Genomic DNA, 20,187 nt, shown 5'->3' with positions numbered 1-20,187 from the left:
CCTTCACAGAATGTAATTGGTTCAGTGTATTTATAAATTAATATTCTGTTGAAGAGAAATTATGAGGATGAACTTTGTCTTTGTGACAAAATCCAAACTTTTTTGACTGAGATTTATTAGCCCCGAATTAATTGGTGAAAGCTTCATTTATAATTAAAATCCTGACATGCTTGGGCCCCAGTAAACTTGCTTGCAGGTCTAGTTATTAATTAAAATCAGTGCTTTCTCTGAGCACCAACAGCAAAACTACCCGTTGACTGTGTGCAAGAAAATGCAAAGTCAATGTAAATCTAGTACTGCAACTTTTTTGGGGGGGATTTTAATGAATGTTGGCTCTTGTATCTTTCTCTGCTGGAAATTGTAACTCCTTATTTTTTTATAACCAACATAGATCATAGTTCAGATTTCTGTTTTTCATCTCACATACTACTTTTTCTCTTCTGTTGATAAAGCAGCACTAAAGAAAAGGCAACATGGAAGCAATCAAGCAACCCATTGGTGTGTAGTTTTGCCTATATACATAGTTCATACACGTTGATACTGCATGTTTATACAAAATACTGTACATAAGAGCATGTTTTAGAGACGAAGCAAAAATATCTCGTGTACGTAAGTGGGTGTCATTTGTCATTTTAATAACACAACGAAGGGAAAAAAAGATGCACTGTATATTTTCTAAATGAAACAAATGTGTATTTATTTTCCATGAGGGTCATTGGAGAGAATGTCATACCAATATTAGAGTACTATTACTAATAAGAACCTTTCCACGCCTGAAATTCTTAAGCAAGTGTGTCGTCCAGTACTGTGTGTGAGTTCATGTAGGATGAAAATGTAGCCGCATGCTTGCTATCTAATTCCTTGTGGTCCAATTTCTTTATTTGATTTATTTTCATTTATCTGCCATACGTTTTGTTTTACAGCACTTATCTGAAGGCCAATGTTTGACATATTTCTGAATTGTATTGCTATTGCTTTTTAAAAAACATCTGTTTCTAAATTTTTAATGTTTGGGATGGTGGTGGTGGGTGGGGGTGGGGGTGGGGGGGTCTCCAAGTCTATAAAATGATTATTTTCTAGATTTGGCACGGTGTTATTCTGAAATAACTCGTTAGAAGAAGATTGAATAATTCTGCGATCTGTAGGTGGATTGTAGGAGTCGTTACTTGTGTCAGTACTGACCCAGAATGAAGTCTGTTGGATGATATGAAATGCATTTCCAGGGGCCAAAAGATGAATAATCCCATTCCTGTGAACACAAACGACTTGGAATCCCTTCTTCTCTCTTTTCTTTACTTGGAAGTTTTTATTTTTCACTTCTATTTAAATGAACTGAAACCCTTCACGGCTGTGTCTCTTTTACTGTGTTTATTATACAATATGTGTACGTGTATACAAGATAAATGAATAAGATAAAACTAAAGCCATAAAACTCAAGCACTAACTCTTTAGAGCTCAGCTGAGTAGCTAGAGTTTATTTATGAAGAAAAAAAAATATCTGACCTGTCTTCTTTTTCCTCGGCCAGTGTTTCTCTTTTACATTCCGTTCAGAGGTCTTTGTTCATCAAGAGGGCAAAATCCATTTTACTGTATATGTGAGCATTGAGAACAGTTGTGAGTTTAGTAGAGTGAGTGTGTCTTTTTCTACTTTCAGAGCCGTTGATGTCCTTGTTTCATAGAGGTAGCTGATTTTACAGTATTGTGATTAGTAATGTATATGCCTTGTTTTGATAGTATGAATAATAGATATAATATCACAATAGGTTCTCAATAATATTACTAAAATTATATATATATATATATGAGAGTGTGTTCTATTCTTGGGCTGAGTGCAATTTATGAACCAAACTGGGTCACTCTTCAAGTTTCTCTTCTTCCAGTTTAGCAGCAGAATGTACTAGTGACCACATGTACAATCAATAACACGCTGCTGGTGATCTACGGCTCACGCTGATGGTTTTCGTTGGTTCGTTTCGAATATTTCTCAAGCAACAGAACAATATAGTTAGAGATCCAACCATGTTAAAGACAAAAAAAAAGAGAAGCTTAATATAGTGGCATCCAAGTTTTAGGCCTGAATCCCGCCCATAGAACTATGCATAGAGTTATGAAGCTAGAGCCAGGAGATGGTTAGCATAACTTAGCATAAAGACTGGAAATGAGAGGAAACAGCTAGCCTGGCTCAGATAACAAAATCCACCTACCAGCACCTCTAAAGCTCAAACCAGTCTCAGCTGGTTGCCTGGCAGCCTCAGGGTGACAAAAATACACCAGGAAGTCACTGCTCCAGGACAAGAACCTGTAAAGTGTGTTGTTTTTACATTACAGTTTGTGTACGGATTTAACAAATGAGATATAATGTGTATGTGTGTATGTGAGTGAGTGTTAGAGGTTCTGGTAGGTTTTTCACTTTGGGTAGAGCCAGGCTAGCTGTTTCCCCCCCGTTTCCAGTCTTTGTGCTAAGCTAAGATAACCATCTCCTGGCTCCAGCGTCATACTTAGAAGACAGATAAGAGTGGTATCGATCTTCTCATCTAACTCTTGGCAAGACGGCGAATATGCCTGTTTCCCAAAATCTTGAACTATTCCTTTAAGTTTACCTCAGTTGCTGAATTTTCTCTGAAGTAAACGTTGAACTGCCATCTATCTATCTTGGCAACAATCTTCAATGTGTTATGCCGCACATTGTCTAATGCAATATTATATTTAATCACTGTCCCATTAATGCTACTGACTGTGACCAAATGAAGCACTGAGAATAATTCAAACACAAGATGTTCAGCGCGTTTCAAAACTACTGCCAATACCTGATCACAGTTGCCTGCAGTCGTCAACACTGTTTGAATCTACAAAGCCAAAATAACAGATGATGAGGCAAATGTGATTACAGGTAAATTTATAGCACACTTGAGATTTATTTATTTATTTCCTTCTGCTGCTTTGGGTCACCACAGTCACATGACCACCGGACATTTAAGTTCTATGGGGGACAGAGACTGGGAGCCGTGTGTGCTTGTGTATGTGGGATATAAAGATGAAGTGTAGGCCCTTTAGCAGACATGGTGCAACAACACAGCACCAGAATATATAGATACAATATACAGTACAGGTCTGCATGCATGGGACACATTACTCATTCTTAAATGTACATCTTTGTGTGTATGACCGTAATACTCAAACAATCTTAGTTATGTTTTAGATATGATGGTTATTCTGTTCTGTAGATGTACGATACCTTATGCACAACCGCATCTGAAACTATGTGCTGTTTCAGCTGTGCAGAGACAGTTTTAGAGCACCGTTCACACAACTACCGGTAGTTGTGTTATTCCTTTTTTTCTTTTTCTTTCTTGTTTTTTTTTTTTGAACAAACGCTGGGATTTAAAAAGGGAAACCATCCAAAGTTCAATAGATCATTTACCACCTTGTCAAAACATGTTGAGAAGCCTCTCAGCGGGTAAAGACACCACTTTGAAACATGTTGTCTTGTCTCCTCTATTACTCGCTGTATTTCTTCTTTGTATTCTTGTGCATATATGTAATCACTCCTTCTGTCTTTTTTGGGGTTTTTTCGTGATGTGTACTTCTAATGTAGAATGTAGGACTGTATTTGAATCGATGCCAGAATCACATTCGCTTTTTGTTTGTCTCTTTGTCCTGTTTATGTGTGACCAGCTATGTACCATCAGTATCATTATGCTGAATAGGAAGCAGGCTCATTGATTTCTCCTCTGAATCTGCTTTTGCTGAGCGAAAAAGAATGCCGGCCTTCATGTTTACAACATGGACATACTGTATACTGCCAAACATGCAGGACCGTACCAAACTCCCCTCTTGAGCGCTTAGTCCTCCACCTCTCATCCCTGATGCAACTGTATTCTCAAGACTCTTTTCTTCTTCTTTATTTTTTCACCTCTTTCTCTTCTTCATCATCTTTTAAAGCGTCGGAGGACAGTCAGGTTGTGTCCTCTAGCTGTGTTTCTTCGTGTCTAGTGTCGTGGTGCGCGTGTTCATGTCAGTACTTGTGCCTACTGTGGATCGCATGCTTTAGCCCTTGACTGGACACAAACGTTGCTCACAAACTCCTCTTGACCCTTGTGTGGACAAACGTTGGGGATCCTTATAAAGTTATCAAGGGAACCAAATAACTTATTACAAATTTATCATATGTGTTACCAGTTCTGTAAAAAACAAATAGGAAATAAAGGCCTTTTAATTACCATGACTTGTTCGTGTTTAATATGCAGTGTGTTCAGCTCAGCTGGCTCCTAATAATCTCTTTAGCGCTGATGCATAATATGTTAACGTCACGCAGAGAAACATTTTCATTCCTTTATAGTTTATTAAGCAACGTGAGTAAACCGGTGTGTGTATACTAATCTATCATCAACACATTTCAAACGTTTCAATACAATATACTACATTATTCAATACACCTGCAGCACATGTAGAAATAGCTGACACGTACGGTATCTTATTTGTAGTTTTGAGTAAATCACTTTTCTGGATGAGACCAAAGACAACACTGGTGTTACAGCATGCCGCCCTGGTTTCACTCCAAAACCATCGCATTGTTAAAGGAATACATCAAACCATGGGGGCTTTGGTGAACTCACCCACTAAGTGAAGAGAAGACAGACACCAAAATCATTCATGTTCCCAGCGCACCATTCACCACTTGTCGCAACTCTACAATTTTAATGCAAATGTGGAGTGGAGTCTGGCAGTTTCATACATTAAATATGATAAGATACATACGTATCACACTGTTTTGAACTGGATTCATTGCATGGCTGTAACATTGGATTGTATTAGATGTGTACCTAATAAACTGGCAACTCAGTGTACTTAAGCAATAATTAATTTAACTTAATTTATTGTGACAATACCATATGCACAACACAGTTAAGTTAAAATATATGTAATCTACACCATATATAATGAAAAACAGTTTAATCCTCAAAACGTTGGATTGTACTTGATATTTAAGATCTCACAACATTGTGGAGGCTGAAATGTCAGCAGTGATTTATAATGCATCTACCAGTGGATGATTTTGGCATTTGTGTTTTCATCACCTAACAGAAAGATGGCCAAGAGGTCAACCAAAATCATCTGCGTATTCCTGTGAAAGAAAATTGAGTAAACAAAGTGTAAAGATTAAAACTAAAAAATGCATAAATAAATAAATATATCTCTATTTCAAAACATAACAACGCAGGACACTTTCTTTCACACACACTCAGACTGTCTCCTCTGTGTAGCCATTCTGCTGTTTTGCAGCATAAAAAAATCTATGAAGGACACACAGAACCAAAACTGAAGAACGGCTTCTTGATGAACAAAGAACTGGTGAACAGAATCTGGCAAACACTAAATTACGTTACGTGCTGCTAGTGATGCCCAAGTGATGAAAGATCAGCGCTGTCCACTCTGTGCAAAGTTCATATAGCCAGTACTCCGCCTTTCAGGGCTGACTTACTGTCCTCTTCAAATACCAGACACAGAGGGGACATTGTCATATGTTAGGTAAATAAAATGTTCATTTTTGAAACGATAGAGATTTGACTGAAATGTAACAAAAGTTGGAAGTGGTTTGCAGGTGTTGTAATGCAGTACATGTGAATATACCCCAGGGTTAGGGTTTGACACTTGGAGCATAAAAAACTGTCAAAAAACATTTACAGTTTACAGAACGTAGAGTTATAAAATTTGCTGAGGGGGGTGAGCAGGCACAGCTGAGGGACAGACCTGAGAAAGTTGTCAAGGCAAACACAACCCAAAACATGCGTCTTATTATTATTATTATTATTATTATTATTATCCCTTAGTCTTAATATCATTATCAGGGAGTAAAAAATTTCCAAAATGATTTGTGAAATCTGTGGTTGTGTTCCTAACGTCGTACATAAAAATGTACGAGAGAAGCTGGAGATTTTCTCCTTCATTTCAATACATTCTTAGTCTGGAGCAAACATCTAGTTGCCATTAGAAGAGCTGCTTCAACGGTTGTTGCTACTTTTTGAAGCCTTGGCGGTTTCATATTAAAATCTAGTTTTTTTGCTTCTGGAACCGGAGCGCCTGTTTGTCGCTTGACTGGGCCTCATTTTACCTGTAGGGTCATTTATTCTGATTGAAATTATAAAGATTTTTCAAGTGCATCTCCGCGCCAAAGGCCAGTTCAGCGTGGAGAGGAAAAAAAAGACATAATTCAATGACAATCATTCAATGATGATGAATAATTGACTTCTATTTTCTCTTGTAATTAAGACAACATTAAAATACTTTTCTGCAGTGCGCGATGCAGCAACAAACGTGATGTCTCAATGTGATGTGTGGGTATAATATTAGAAAAAGTACCTTCATGCAAACCCCTGGATTTGTTTGAATTGGACCTTGAAAGGTTATTCAAACTGTACAACTGGTCCCTATTTGGTTAATGTGAAATACTGGATATTACAAAAATAATAACAAGTAGACGTAGAAACAATTGTTGTGACTCCATCATAACACACGGTGAAATTTGACTTCTTAACACTTCTGTTTGGATCTTCACAAGTCCATCACCATAACTCAGAGAGGAGTTACAACTTGGGACATCATGGATAATTAATCTGCCATATCAGGGTTGGAGCGTCCGCAAACACAGAACAGGAGCTTCAGACATCTTTTCATTTTGACAGTTTGCTGATGACTCGAATGAGAGCCCCGTTCTCATCCTTTAGCCTCTGGTTGTCTGACTTGAGCTCTGTTAAGATCTGGGACGGCAGAAGGAAAGAAATTATATTAGAAAATGATATTATCATCACAGTTGAATATATGTTAAATGGTTTGTGGATACTGTGAAGCTTCTGGTGGTACGATGACAATGGTAGAATTCACCAGGACTATCCACTGTAATGATGAAATATCTTCAGTCACCACTAACAACAAGTGGACTAAAAGTCGTCCTTCAGTGAAGTTTGAGGCCAAGCAATGAGGACATGCTTTACAGTACTTGATCAAGCAAGTGAGGAGTGACTTTGACAATATATTCTGCATGTGAGAAGTGAAAGAGAATAAAGTGAAAGAGAGAGAAACTGAGAGAGGGTCAATTTCCCAAATCTAGGTCATGTCTCTCATGAGGAGCAATGACTAAAAATAACCACCCTCTTTGCCAAAGTATTTCCCCTCTACTAGAGACAAACAATAACCCTCTGCTCTAGCTGTGACATATTACCGAGAACTGGTGAATGAGCAAAGGCACCTGGCATCAACATGTTCATAGCCTGGCCTTAGTATACTGAATAATAATCCAAAATTCAAGTATATAGATCCCATGATCATTGTAATGCCCTGCTCTGAATGCAATTAAAGGAATAGTTCAACATTTTGGGAAATATGCTTGTTTACTTTGTTGCTGAGAGCTACATGAGAAGATTGATACCACTAGCTACAGCTAGCTGCTGGTTAGCTTAGCTTAGCACAAAGAAACGAGGGGAAACAGCTAGCCGGGCTCTGTCCAAAAATAACTAAATCTGCCTCCCAGCACCTCTGAAACTCACATATCAACATGTTAAAGACAGTTTACGAGGGGTTATGTGCTGGAGCTGGGTTGCTTTGTTTATTTATTCATTTTTTTAATGGATTAATCGAATGACATAAATAGTGGGCTCTAGAGGCACTGGTAGGCTGATTTTTTTAACCTTTGGACAGAGCCAGGCTAGCTGTTGCTACCTTTTTACACTAATCCTTTAACTGTTTTAAGAATGTATAAATTGTTAACTTTTATACTAATCTAAGCTAGCTGTTTCCTGACAATATTCATATATAGCGTACAAACATGAGGATGGTATCGATCTTCTCATCTCACTCATGTCAAAGAGGCAAATAAGCTTATTTCGAAAAAATGTCTAACTGTACCTTTGAGGTAACACGTTCATCTGTTTTTTTCTCTGACAGGCTTCATGAACCAAAACACACACAGAAACAAAATCTGTCACATATCTGTGCACCCGGTGGCACAGGACTTCATTGTGAAGCCTAATGATCTCGCACATTTCATTTCCAGTGGGAGATTGACTAGAGTGGCTATTTCCTTGGCAAACAACTTTGCATCAATTACACAGCACATTACACAGGACCCACATATATTTGACTGTTTCAAGATCAATAACCGCCAACAATGTGTTTATTCTTTATGGTACAGACTGCTACTGTAGATGTGCTTCTTAATGAAGGGTTCCTGTCATGTGAAGCCCCATGCAACATGAATGTAGCTAAAAACACACTTCAAAGGAAGCTTATGAGAAATGTTTTGGGGGGAGGGGTCAGCGGGGTTGCCCTCTGATGGCCATGAAGGAGATTGGGTTAAAAGAGTGCAGAGGAAGATGCTTTGCAGTGTGGGGGGAGTGAGCATTGGGATGGTGCAGGACCTGCCTGAGAGGAACACAGCAGAGGACGAGGGGGCTGTAGAGGCACCAGAAGGAGAGAGGAGTGTAGAAGTTATGTGGCTGAGAAGGGGAGAGGAGGGGTAGAAAGGAGGACAGATGATGTCAGAAGATCAGAGGTCCTCTGTCTCCGGCATGGAGGCCGTCTCAGAGAGGCGGGCGAGGACGCGCAGCATGGCTCTATTCTCAGCCAGGAGACACTCGTTCACCCTCCGCAAGCTCTGGACCTGAGCCAGAGCAGGGAAAGCCTGCACAGAGGAGGAGAGAGATACAGAGAGGGGCAGACAGAGAAAGCATGCAGGGAGGCAGGCCATGTGCAAAGAGAAAGACTCATACAGAGACTGTATACATATCCACTCACACAGGCATGCGCCCACACACATACGCAGACAGGGGAGGAGAACAACAGATCTGAGGGACTCATCAGCAGAACTTATATAAACGAGTCTTTAGACAACAGGGAGATTTTGAGAAGAAATAGCAAAAGCTGCAACAAGCAAAGGAAATTATGAAGCCAGTTCTCCTTGGGTTTGTGCTCATCAAACCTGGGCTGTGTGTGGAGAGTGGTGAGGTACTGAAGTGTCATAATTTTGCATAAGAGAGGGCATTCAAATTCATAGAAATTGACATAACCTAAAATTCTTCTATTACACACACACTTTGCACAAGAGCCTGGCCAGTTATAAGTCAAAGGAAAAAGCAATGATTCATTTCCCCCCTCTTCTTGGCCTGACTTTTTGAGGTGAACCTCAATGTGGTTCGACAGAAACGTCTGTGGTTTGACGCGATTCCTGAGGGTAAACCATAGAAGACACAGAACACACACACACACACACACTCACACACTCACACACACACACACACACACACACACACACACACACACACACACACAGAGCACTTGTGCTGTTCTAGGCTACCCAAACACAAGTAGAGTGAATATAGCCACGGGTGAGGTTTTAGGAGGACATCCAGCTGCTTCTTACAACACCAAAACACATGTATTAAAGCAATTTGAAGCTAGCTTGTGTTTGGGACTTAACAGTTCATGCATATAATGTTCTCTCAGTATTAGAATAAAACAGTTCAGTTTCTGGAGAGGTGCCCTTGGCAAGAGGAAAGAGAAGGACAGAGTGAGGCGAGAATGCATAATGACCAGTATCCTTTATTACACTCTCTTAGTATTGAGCTCTTTGATATTAAATTAGATCTGACCACACTCTCAAGTCCTGCAGATAATTCTACACACTTGCTATTAATTAAGCTTCAGAGGCTGTTGAATAATTCTGCTTTTCTGTAAGAAATATAAAACCCTGCAAGTAATCGGACACTATCACACACTATCACATCAATACTATTTCAAAAGGTAAAACAAGGACATACAGTGCTATTTATGTGAAACACCTGAAACCAGGTCCAGTCAACTACAGAGCCCCAGTCAGACCTGCGCCCCTCAACTGGAGATGAAGCTGTGCTAATGTGCGCCATCCACAGGCAAGGGGTGTAATAGCTTTTTGCAATTTTGACAACTGTGACAAGTGTCACAACTGCAGTTTTTTTCAATAGCTATACACACAAGACAGCAGCTGCAGCAGATGTAACACTCACAGTGTTGTCAGTGTTGAAATTACAGCAGCCTTTTCTTTGTTTGCCTGTACAAGACAACACTGACATTTCTACATCTTAAGTGTTGCTGCTATCTTTCCTTTCCAGTAGGTGGCACAGGTTAGCACTAATCTGGCAACGACTGGACAGCTCCCCCTTGTGGAGAATCTGTATCTAGCTAAACGTGAAGAAGTGACTTTGTGAGTGAGTGTTTTTTTTGCATCTAAAGGAAATAAAGAGGTTGTGTGTGTCTGTGCCCCTGTTGTCTACAGTACTTATCATGTGAAGTACATGTGCGTCCACACGTGTAAACATGCCAGAGCCTCTGATGAAATCACGTGAGGTGACAGGCAGGTGTCAATCACTCCTTCGCATCATAGCGACCACTCACCATCCCCCCTTCCCCTGAGACAGCCTGCTCTCAGGGTTGGTACCCACAGCGGAACCGCAGTGGGGCATCCTGCTGAGGGAACCACGACAACACGGGGGTCAAACCTGCTGCTGACATACCACACTGCTGTATGTGTCCTAGTTATAAAGTCCTCGTCTCTGTCTGCATATTATATTTTCTCAGACCGGAGCCATGATTTTATATCTCTTGAGAAGTATCACAATGTCGCATTAATTTGCCATAACAATCAAATTATACTCTTATTGTGTAACTGCTTGCACAAACCAGACTACGTCTACTCAGGCCTGAAATCTCTCTGCTGCTCTGCCCTGTGTTTCTTTGTGAAGCAGAATACACACACAGTGCAGTGCAGGAATGTCTCACAAAAGCAGGTCTTTTGCTCTTGGACGGGGTTTGGTATTCAGCTGGAACTAGGTCACCATGTTCACCCCAACAGTGGGATAAGTGGAGCAGGGGAGCAGCAGCACAGGCTCCTCCTTAGCCTGGCAGGAAGTGGCCCAGCAGAACACTGTGGGTAATGAGCCTGAAGCATTAACCTTCCCTCTCCTTGACTCCAAATCCACCTGGCTAACCACAACCCTGGAGTGTACTATATGTGTGTGTTTTGCTCTGTAAAAACACTTTAGGCGTGCTTGATTTAGCATGGATGAGAGGGGCTTGGCTGGAGGTGTGTACCTTCAAGTACTGTTAGTGTTATTATAGTCTTGGGAATTAAACATCACTGAGACAAATAAAGCACAACTTGTATAAGAGACAAAATATGACATTTACAACACAGAGTGAGTCTGCACAATTTATTTTTGCATGCACTGACCTTTAACTCCTCCTCCATGTTTGACACTCTTTTCTCAAGAGCTTGTTTTTCCTGTAAATAAAGAAAAAAACAACTGAAATAAATACATTCCTATGGTCCCTTGGAAATCTAAACAGTGCCAAAGCCAGTAGATTCTAATTTGAAGTAGACAGGAAAATTAGAGGGGAAAAGACCAAGAAGAATATATGGACGTTCATCCATCTTGATAGTGCAGAAGCGCATGATCAAATAAAATACCAAAAGGTTGCCAAGACACTTACCCTTTTCTCTGAATCAAGTACTGTAGATCTCTCTGACATTCTGTCGTGCCTCTAGAAGTCAGAATGGTGCTGTTATTGTGAAGTACTGGGAAAAAATATCTAAGGAATTATATTCATTTTTTAACATGATTACATTAAGTAAACAGCCATGACCTTCCTTCAGCACACCCATGGGAAAAGGATGATGGTGATGCAGTGAAAAGACGACTGAAGTCATTATTCAGCTTTCATCTTTCAGGTTTCTGTACCTGATTGACTTTCTCCAGCTGGGAACGGATCTTCACCAGTTCTTGTTTGCTGTCCTGCAACCGGGACTTGAGCCTCTCATTCTCATGCAAAGCTTCTGCATACATCTGAAAATGAACAACATGAGCATTAATAGCTTTATTCCAGAGATCCTGGTCTTAAAATGCATCAAATCCATTTCTTTCTTTTTTTTGCTAATCAAAATGATTAAAAATAATTAAATAACACATTAGCCAATCTAACAAGGAAGTTTAGCAAATAAAGGAACCACAAAGAGTTCAGTATTAAATTAACAAAAAGGACATTAGGTAATAAATAGTAATGAATAAAGTGTGTAATATATATGAATGAAGAGATACATTGTGAAATAATTTACGTAGCCCATTGTGTAATTCTTAATCGTTCTTGTTTCCATAATATTATTGGGAATTATTTTTATTTCGTGACAGAAAAATGCACCTTTCCAAAAGTGTGTTTTTATTTTATAATGGTATTTTTCTCAGTCACACTTTTTTAATGACCCCTGCCAACAACTGCTCTCAGGTTTAGCCGGTTAGCTGCTACTAGCTAGCTTGGAGCAATCGCTAAGCTAAACTTTTTGTTGTTGTTGTTGTTGTTATTTTTTTTGCCTAAGTGTGTCCTAAAAAGTGGAACTGACATCTATAAAACACTGTGAGAACGCAGGCCAAATGGTTTGGATTTCTACCAAGGCCAGCCCTGAGATTTATGTATAATAACAAAGCAATGGGAACGTTTGCACAGAAACAGTATAGCTACCTACCTAGCCAGTTAACTTGCTAGGCTGGGTTGCGATCACTGACCCGGAGGACTCAGCATCAAAATGGCGACCCAGTGCTAGCAGTGTTAGCTAGCTCATGTTGGCTACACTAACTCTCACCATGCTCACAGCCTGGCTAGTTAGCCAGCTAGGTAGCCTATTTTATCTTGTTAACCTAATTGGTTATTGGTTTATACACATATTTTACTGTGATTTCATAATTACTTTAATTTGGTGACAAATGAATAACATAATGAAGAAATCAATACAATATAAAAATCTTTTTAACATTATCCAAAACCTGCTGATATTCTCCTTTCCAGTTATTTGTATGACCATCCATTTATATCAACAAACCAATGTCTAATCCTATATACAATAACTTAATATGACTATTCAATATCAATAATATGACTTGACATATTAAAATGTGCTGTAAACATTAATTTATAATGTTGATACATGTATGCTACCATATATCAGTTTAGTTAGAAAGAAATAACTATTCTATAATATCAACATTTAAAAACTGTACTAGTGTAATACTAATCTGTAATATTGTATAGTGGCCCAGGAGCCTCCTATAGCCCCACGTTACGTATTTAGTCAAATGTAGACGTTATACGTTTTTAAGATTTCAAAGACAAGATTCAGTTACTGTTAGCTTAAATTACCTTAAAGTCCAATTAAATGTCCATCTGCTTGCCCTTATTGGAATGTTATGTTAAAAATAGATAAATAAATCGGCATGGTGATCCGACGGTCAGGACCCCAGCTCCACCACATGAATCATTCAAGAGGGATTGTGCTTGTTTACACTGAGTTACTACCTTCTTGTAGTCTTTGGTCGTGGAGTCTTGCTCCTGTCTATTCAGAGCAGCCAGCCTCGTCTCTCTCCGTGTATAAGAGCTGGTGCGGCCCAATGGTTTGTCAGTTGCACTCTCCCCACTGGAGTCATATCTAAAAGTAACACATTCAGTACACAGTGCCACTTTATTTAGGGCATTTATTTTAGATTTTTTTCCAGGTAATACAGTTCTATATTACAGGAGATAAAATAAACAATTCTAAATCCTTACCTTGACAATCTGTCATGCTGAAAAACAAAGAATAAAGCATGTTAGTTTGATCACTGAGCACCACAGCAACAACACAGCGTAAAAAAATTGTTCTGTTGTGGTTAGATCCAGATTTATTTGTTTGATAAGACCAAACAGAGGCTTGGCAGTGAAATATTTTCCATTTTGAGACAACAGAGAACAAAAACAAAACTTCCAAATGAATTATCACACAGTGTTCAGAGGCCTGAAGTCCAAGAGGGAAGAAGTGCATGCAGAAGTGAGATATATAATTCACCCCAACACAGCACTGACAGGGTTCACACAGGTCAAAACCTCCCCAGTGAGCCCGGTAAATCTTTTAGAACAGGCGGCTGCCACGCAAATGCCTGCAGCGTAAAGATGACATCATGGCATCAGATGCTAAGTATCTTCTGTGTGTCAGTGTTGACGTCTGACCTCAGACAACAAACTGATAGCAGACTGTCCTGGCAGGTTTTTGCTATGACTAGTCCAGTGTACATGGCTGCCAAGTTGCCTGTTGTGATCACATACTGAGTCTGTTTTCCATTTCACCAAGGAGTCCGGTTATTGTGCTACATTCAGAGGAGTTGTATATGTATTTTTTCTCTGTGTTTTCAGAAAGCATGTGCCTAATTATAGTATAATTAACACAAATGAGCAGTTTGTCTGTCTGCTGCCTCCCTGTGCTGATGTGCATGTCATACACTGTATACACTGTATGCACAGGGTCTCCAATATCAAAATTTGTGTCAATCCAGACCTTCAGCCAGACCTGTTTCTGCACCGAACAAAACTGAACAAATAGATAACTCACCGCTGATAAATCAGCTGATAAACATGGCACATGAGAGGGTGATAACTGGAGGTGTTTACTATCAGTCAGAGACTGGAAAAGAGAGACAAAGAGGGAGAGAGAGGATGCAGTAATGGTCTGGAGGCCAGACTGGTCCATGAAGTCTTTGCAAAAAGACACGCAGTCTCGTAAACTTTACTCCTAAAATTCAAAGATTTGGAGTTTTTGACTGTCTTGCCAGGGAAAGAGGGCTTTAAACACCTCTGTTTAGAAAGGCTTTGTAATAAACGTCTTGTGTGGTGGTCCAAGCTGTTTGAGACAAGAAGCAGATGTAAGACTGCATTAAAAGCATACGCTTTACAGGAGGACATTTTATGTAAAAAATAACGGAGCGCAGTTATTCCTGCGCTCACATTTGTGGAGTCGGGGGATATTTCATGCAGCATCAAAGGAGCTATTCCTCAGCAAGTGTTTACATAACTGAGCCAGCGCTGCCTGTCCTTATGTGGTCATGTGCTTAAGCAGAGCCATCCAGGAAAAAACAGACCTCCATGACCTCAGATGAAAAAGGGCCAAGGATGGAGCCAAGAAGAGCGCTTACTCACTGCGATCTCTTTCGCGCAATGCTGAGGAGATTCCTCGATCAGATTTGGTGTACATTCATTAATCAACAGGGATGATTGGCCCCCTGGTTTTATGAATAAATTATCATGAAGTCTGCTTTTGAATTTGAATTGTGACACGGCCCTTCCCCACACTCTTTCAAGATTACGAGTCCCTGTACGCAAGCCTATTTCACACTTAAGGATTAGAAAATTGGGGAAATTAGTTTTTTAAAAACTTAATTCCAGTGAAATCTTAGGTGAGCCCGGTGGGGTTTACAGGACCTGGATCTTAGCAAAAGAGGGAATCCTTACAGTAATTCATCCTCTTACATGTATGTCTGTATCATGAAACTTTTTTGTCCAAACTGAGCCAAAGCCAGAAACTGAATCATAGCTGAAAATCTACGTCTCATAGCAGCTGCAGCAATATGATTCCCTTGTTAGGAAAAAAATAGACCGAGTCCAAAGTGGCACAAGTAGCTCGGCAAACTATGTGAGGCAGAGCAGATGCAGGAGGAGACAATCAACTGGGGGGAGGAAAAACAACAGGGTGTCAGACTGATGGAAACAGTCTCTAAACGGGTGCATGCTTGAACCATGGGCGCTATGTAAACACAACTGCCTTCAGTTTTATAGTTTGCCAGGACCAACATCATACACACCTGGGGGGGGGGTGCATGAGCTCGCTGCTACAGTGTAGAAATGATCATGTAAACAGCAGTTTGCAATGAAATCATCATCATCATCACACCCACGCTCTCACCTCTATCACAGCATCAGTTCTTCAGAGCTGACTGGATTTTGCAGTAGGAAAATCTGAACTACACACACACACACACACACACACACACACACACTCACTTCCACACAACCATAAAAGACGTTTCTTCCACATTCACTCACCTTTTCTCACTTCAGCCACTCTGCTATTAACTCTTTACTGTACATCTGAGCCTGTCTGGCCCCTGAGACCATCTTCCAATTTTTATTTTTTCTGAGCACTGACTCAAAATGCCTCAAACTTAAGTCCTGTTCAGGGTTTAAAATCCTACTACTACGTATTATCAGTAAAATATACTTAAAATATAAATATAAATGTACTCATTATGCAGTAACCTAGGGGTCAGGCCCCCTCCAAAGGGTCAAAGGATAAATGTGAGTGGTCGTGAGATAATTAATGGGGTACAAAGGGCGAAACCTGACTGAACTATTCTGTAATCTTTGCTTTTTTAAATAGCAAATAGATCATTTTAACTCTTTGGGCCTATAACACTCATTTAAATGAAACTATCTGAGAAGTTTAGAGGGGAAATATTTCTTTGGTGGAACTGTCATAAACTCACAGACATCTGAAGTCTTAGAGACTGTTTTTTTTTTTGTAAAAAGTCTCAAGCCAAAAAGTTTGGGAACCACTAATTTAATCTTTTTTATAACGTGTTATATTTTATAAGCTTATCAAACGGTTTATTCAATGTGAAATGTTAATGTCAAAAGTAATTATTAGCTATAGCTGTCAAATACATTTAGTAAACAGTAAAAAGTACAAATCTGAAATGTTGTGAAGAAGTACAAAGTAGCATAAAATGAAAATACTCAAGAAAAGTAAAAGTACCTCAGATTTACTGTAGTTGAGTAAATTTGCTTTCCACCATTGCAAACATCTGTCAAATGATGAGTGTCATCCAATAATGCAAATGTGTTCCTGTTTATTCTTCTTCCTGTTGCTCACAGATGCAACACACGTTGTATTTTACCAAAAAGGACCCGGTTCTCATCAAAACATCGTGGCAAGTGCTAAAAATACAGCATCAACCTGATTCCACCCCCCTCTGCATTGCATTTTCTCTCCTATGAAAACTCAACCCAATTCAGATTGGGCTGACATCATGGAAAATGAATGCCTGAGTTTCACTGTGGATACAGCAAAGAGAGACTGACACTTCTTGAAAAGAGAGCAGGAAAAATGACAGCATCCACTGGTAGCACTCACTGCATCTGTGCTATAATGAGAGCATCTGTAGTGTTGCATGAGCGAATGTGTGCATCTCTAAATAGACAGAATCACGTGGCTCCATATCTCAACATTTCTGTCTGTCCCTTTAAATGTGGCTGTCACACAGAGCTCAGCTCAGTCTGGTGCTCTGACATAAACACAACAGTCAAACAACGCCCATGAGAATAAGCCACTTAGACAGAAAAAAAAAATAACAGGAAATTACAGAGTGAATGTTTCAGTCCAAAAGCCTTTTCCAGAAAGTGTGGTCAGACTCTCAGTGCTTCAGAGCAAATACTCGCCTCTCTTACACAGGTCATCAAATACGCTGGGATGATGAGCGGTTCACAAGTTATTTGATCATTTAAATAAACTAATTGAATGAATCAGGAGTGGCTGATTATTCATCCAAAGTGCACATAATTATGTAGAATTTAGGAAATAACGTATCATGTTAATGAAATGATGAAATATTTGCACATTTAACTTAATAACTAAATACTTTACTAGGGCTGCAACTAACATATATTTCCATTATCAATTAATCTTTCTTTCTGGATTAATTGTTTTTAAACTGTTAATAAAGTAGTGAGAGAAAAGTATAGTTTCCAAGTTCAAGGTGATGTCTTTAAATTCTTGGTTTTAAACTGTCAAAAAAACAAAGATATTAGTTTACTATCATGTATGACACAGAAAAATAGCCATTCCTAATATTTGAGAGGCTGAAATCACAGAATATTTGGTATATTTGCTAGAAACATTACTAAAACAATTATTGAAATAGCTGCCAATTAATTTTCTGTTAATCAACTTACTGGTTAATTGTTTCAGCTCCATTTCACACAGAGCTTATAAGGTCATGTTCTTAGATGTCTTAGAAGATTTGGTTTGAATCCAGAAAAATGTGTCTGGTTTATGGATCGATCACTAATACCTGCAGGAAAGAAGATGCTTTCTTTGCTTTGTTTCTTCAAATTTGGATTAACATACTACAAAGTCACTTGATAGTGAGTCAATAAACTAAATAAAGAATTCTAAAATCATTTTAACAGCCTCATGAAAATAAATTATATGCACAGAGATTTAAAAGTTTTTAAAGTTTAAATTCAAAAAGGTTTATTGCTCTAGAAGAAAAGCTTCTGCTCTTACTCTGTAGTTTTTGTCTGTAGGGGACGGAGAAGACGGTGGTGAATCTGTCAGTGACTTCCTGGTGCGAGTCAGGTCCTTGGTGCGCGGGTAGTAGGATGACATCTCCCTCCTCTACCTCGGACTGGCAGGTCAACTTCTACTGTAACATTCACCGAGGCCACCACCAGATAACAGCTGCACAGACTCCCTCAAACAACAGTGACGCAGATGCCCATGACTGCGCTCCCGGGGAATCCTCAGCAACAACAGGTGTGTGTGTATATGTGCGTGCGTGTCTCAGTCCAGCTTCACACTCCCATGAGCCGCAGAGAGCCGCAGCTGCAGCTAAGTTTGGAAGATTTTCAGATGCGTGGTAACGCCTCCTTCAAAGTTCAGACAGTGAAGCAATAATCAGACAAAAATGCAAAGAGCAACAAAACTAAATAACCTCTGTTGATCACGAAAACAGAGAAATAACTCTTTCACTAGTAAAGCAAACACATTATCATCCCCTGTTTCCGCTCTGTTAACACTGAGGTCTTTGATGAAATGTGAAAAAGTCCAAAAGGAGGCAGCCAGGAGAAAAAAGTTTGTTCCCAATGCTGCCTCTGCCTATGTTTCCCAAAGTTATACACACTCTCTCTCTCCATCTCCCTCCCTCCCTCGCTTTCTCTCTCTCTTTCTCTCCTTTTCCTTTCACTGCTTGGTCGCCCTCCCAGTCCCTCCACCCCTCCCACCCCCATCCCCCCTGCTTCTCCCTGCTGTCTTCAGCTTTGGCAGCCTGCCATAGGCTCTGCTATGGCAGGACTCGGCACAGAGGGCTAAAATTGTCCACTGATGTGAACGGGGATAAGGGGAGGTGGAGCACAAAGCCGGAGTCGGTCGGGGGGCTGCAGAAGTTTGTGTCCTGGAAGGTCAACACACAGTATTACCTGAGGAGCCATCAACAACCGTGAGGTGTCAAGTAACTCTGTGCACCCTACAGTGTGATGGAGAGGCGAGGCTGTTAGTATGAGTGTCACATGGAGCACTTGTGCCACGTTTTCTCTAACCAAAATATACTCTATCTATTTCATATTTTAGCCCTGGAATATTAACAAAGAATTGGTGATTTTTTTATGGCTTGAGGTTTGTAAAAGTATAGAATTTCTGTTCCGTCTTTCATCTTTCTTCAAAGTCACCATCTTACTAAAGTTTTAGGCTTTCTTGCAGAGAGATCGATACCACTCTTATGTCTGCACAATAAATAATGTATGAAGCTACAGCCAGCAGGCGGTTAGCTTATCTTAGCATAAACAGCTGGTCAGGTGCAAAGGTAACAAAACCCCCCTACCAGTACCTCTAAAGCTCACTAATTAGAATGATATATGTTGCCTATTTAATTCGAACCAAAACCGGTTTTACGGGGGGGGGTCACTGCACCCAGACAAAAAAATTGAGTGGCACATAATCCCAATAAAACTGCAACTTGTTGTTTTTACACTTTTGCTTTTGTACAAATTAAACAAACAAGATGTAACATGTTAGTTATTGAGTTTAAGAGGTGCTGGCAGGCACATCTTGTTACCTTACAGACAGAGGCAGGTTAGCTGTTTCCCTCTGTTTCCAGTCTTTATGCTAAGCTAAGCTAACTGGCTGGTGGCTGTAACTTCATAGTTACCATACAAACATTAGAGTGGTACCAATCTTCTCTAACTCTCGCCAGAAAGTGAATAAGCGTATATCCCAAAATGCCGAACTGTTCCTTTAAACAACCCTACCACCCCTCTTACTTTCTTCCCATTGAGTTTGCACAAGCCGGCTCATGCTATCTTCCTTTTATAGTGAGGTTCGCAGCACCTCGCTGTTCCTAAACTCCCTCAGCCTTGCTCAGGGCAAACAGATAGAAGGAAAGATAGGAGGGAAAGGAATTAAACAAAAACAGAGAAGGAGAAAAACTAGCAAGACGGAGCGATCATGAAAAAGAAAGGAAAAGAAAGCGAAAAAAACTTGATTATTGAACAAAAAGACTTGATTATTGAACCAAAAGACTTGATTATTGA

At 39.8% G+C, this 20,187-nt stretch overlaps 1 protein-coding gene across 1 annotated transcript; it reads right to left on the bottom strand.

Moving 5' to 3' along the window:
• Positions 1-4,322: 4,322 nt before the first annotated feature.
• Positions 4,323-18,549, bottom strand: LOC139288916 (protein phosphatase 1 regulatory subunit 12B-like). The gene is made up of 7 exons (XM_070910378.1): positions 18,167-18,549; positions 13,624-13,640; positions 13,375-13,504; positions 11,769-11,873; positions 11,521-11,571; positions 11,261-11,311; positions 4,323-6,758 (listed from the first exon to the last, which is right to left on the bottom strand). The coding sequence occupies exons 1-7, from the start codon at positions 18,266-18,268 to the stop codon at positions 6,672-6,674; spliced, it is 543 nt and encodes a 180-aa protein (XP_070766479.1). The 5' UTR covers positions 18,269-18,549; the 3' UTR covers positions 4,323-6,671.
• Positions 18,550-20,187: the final 1,638 nt, after the last annotated feature.

This window comes from Enoplosus armatus, chromosome 8 (assembly GCF_043641665.1).
Source record: "Enoplosus armatus isolate fEnoArm2 chromosome 8, fEnoArm2.hap1, whole genome shotgun sequence".
In the NCBI taxonomy this organism is placed as follows: Eukaryota; Metazoa; Chordata; class Actinopteri; order Centrarchiformes; family Enoplosidae; genus Enoplosus; species Enoplosus armatus.
The sequence above is the reverse complement of the archived record's forward strand: the minus strand, read 5'-3'. Positions and strand labels throughout refer to the sequence as shown.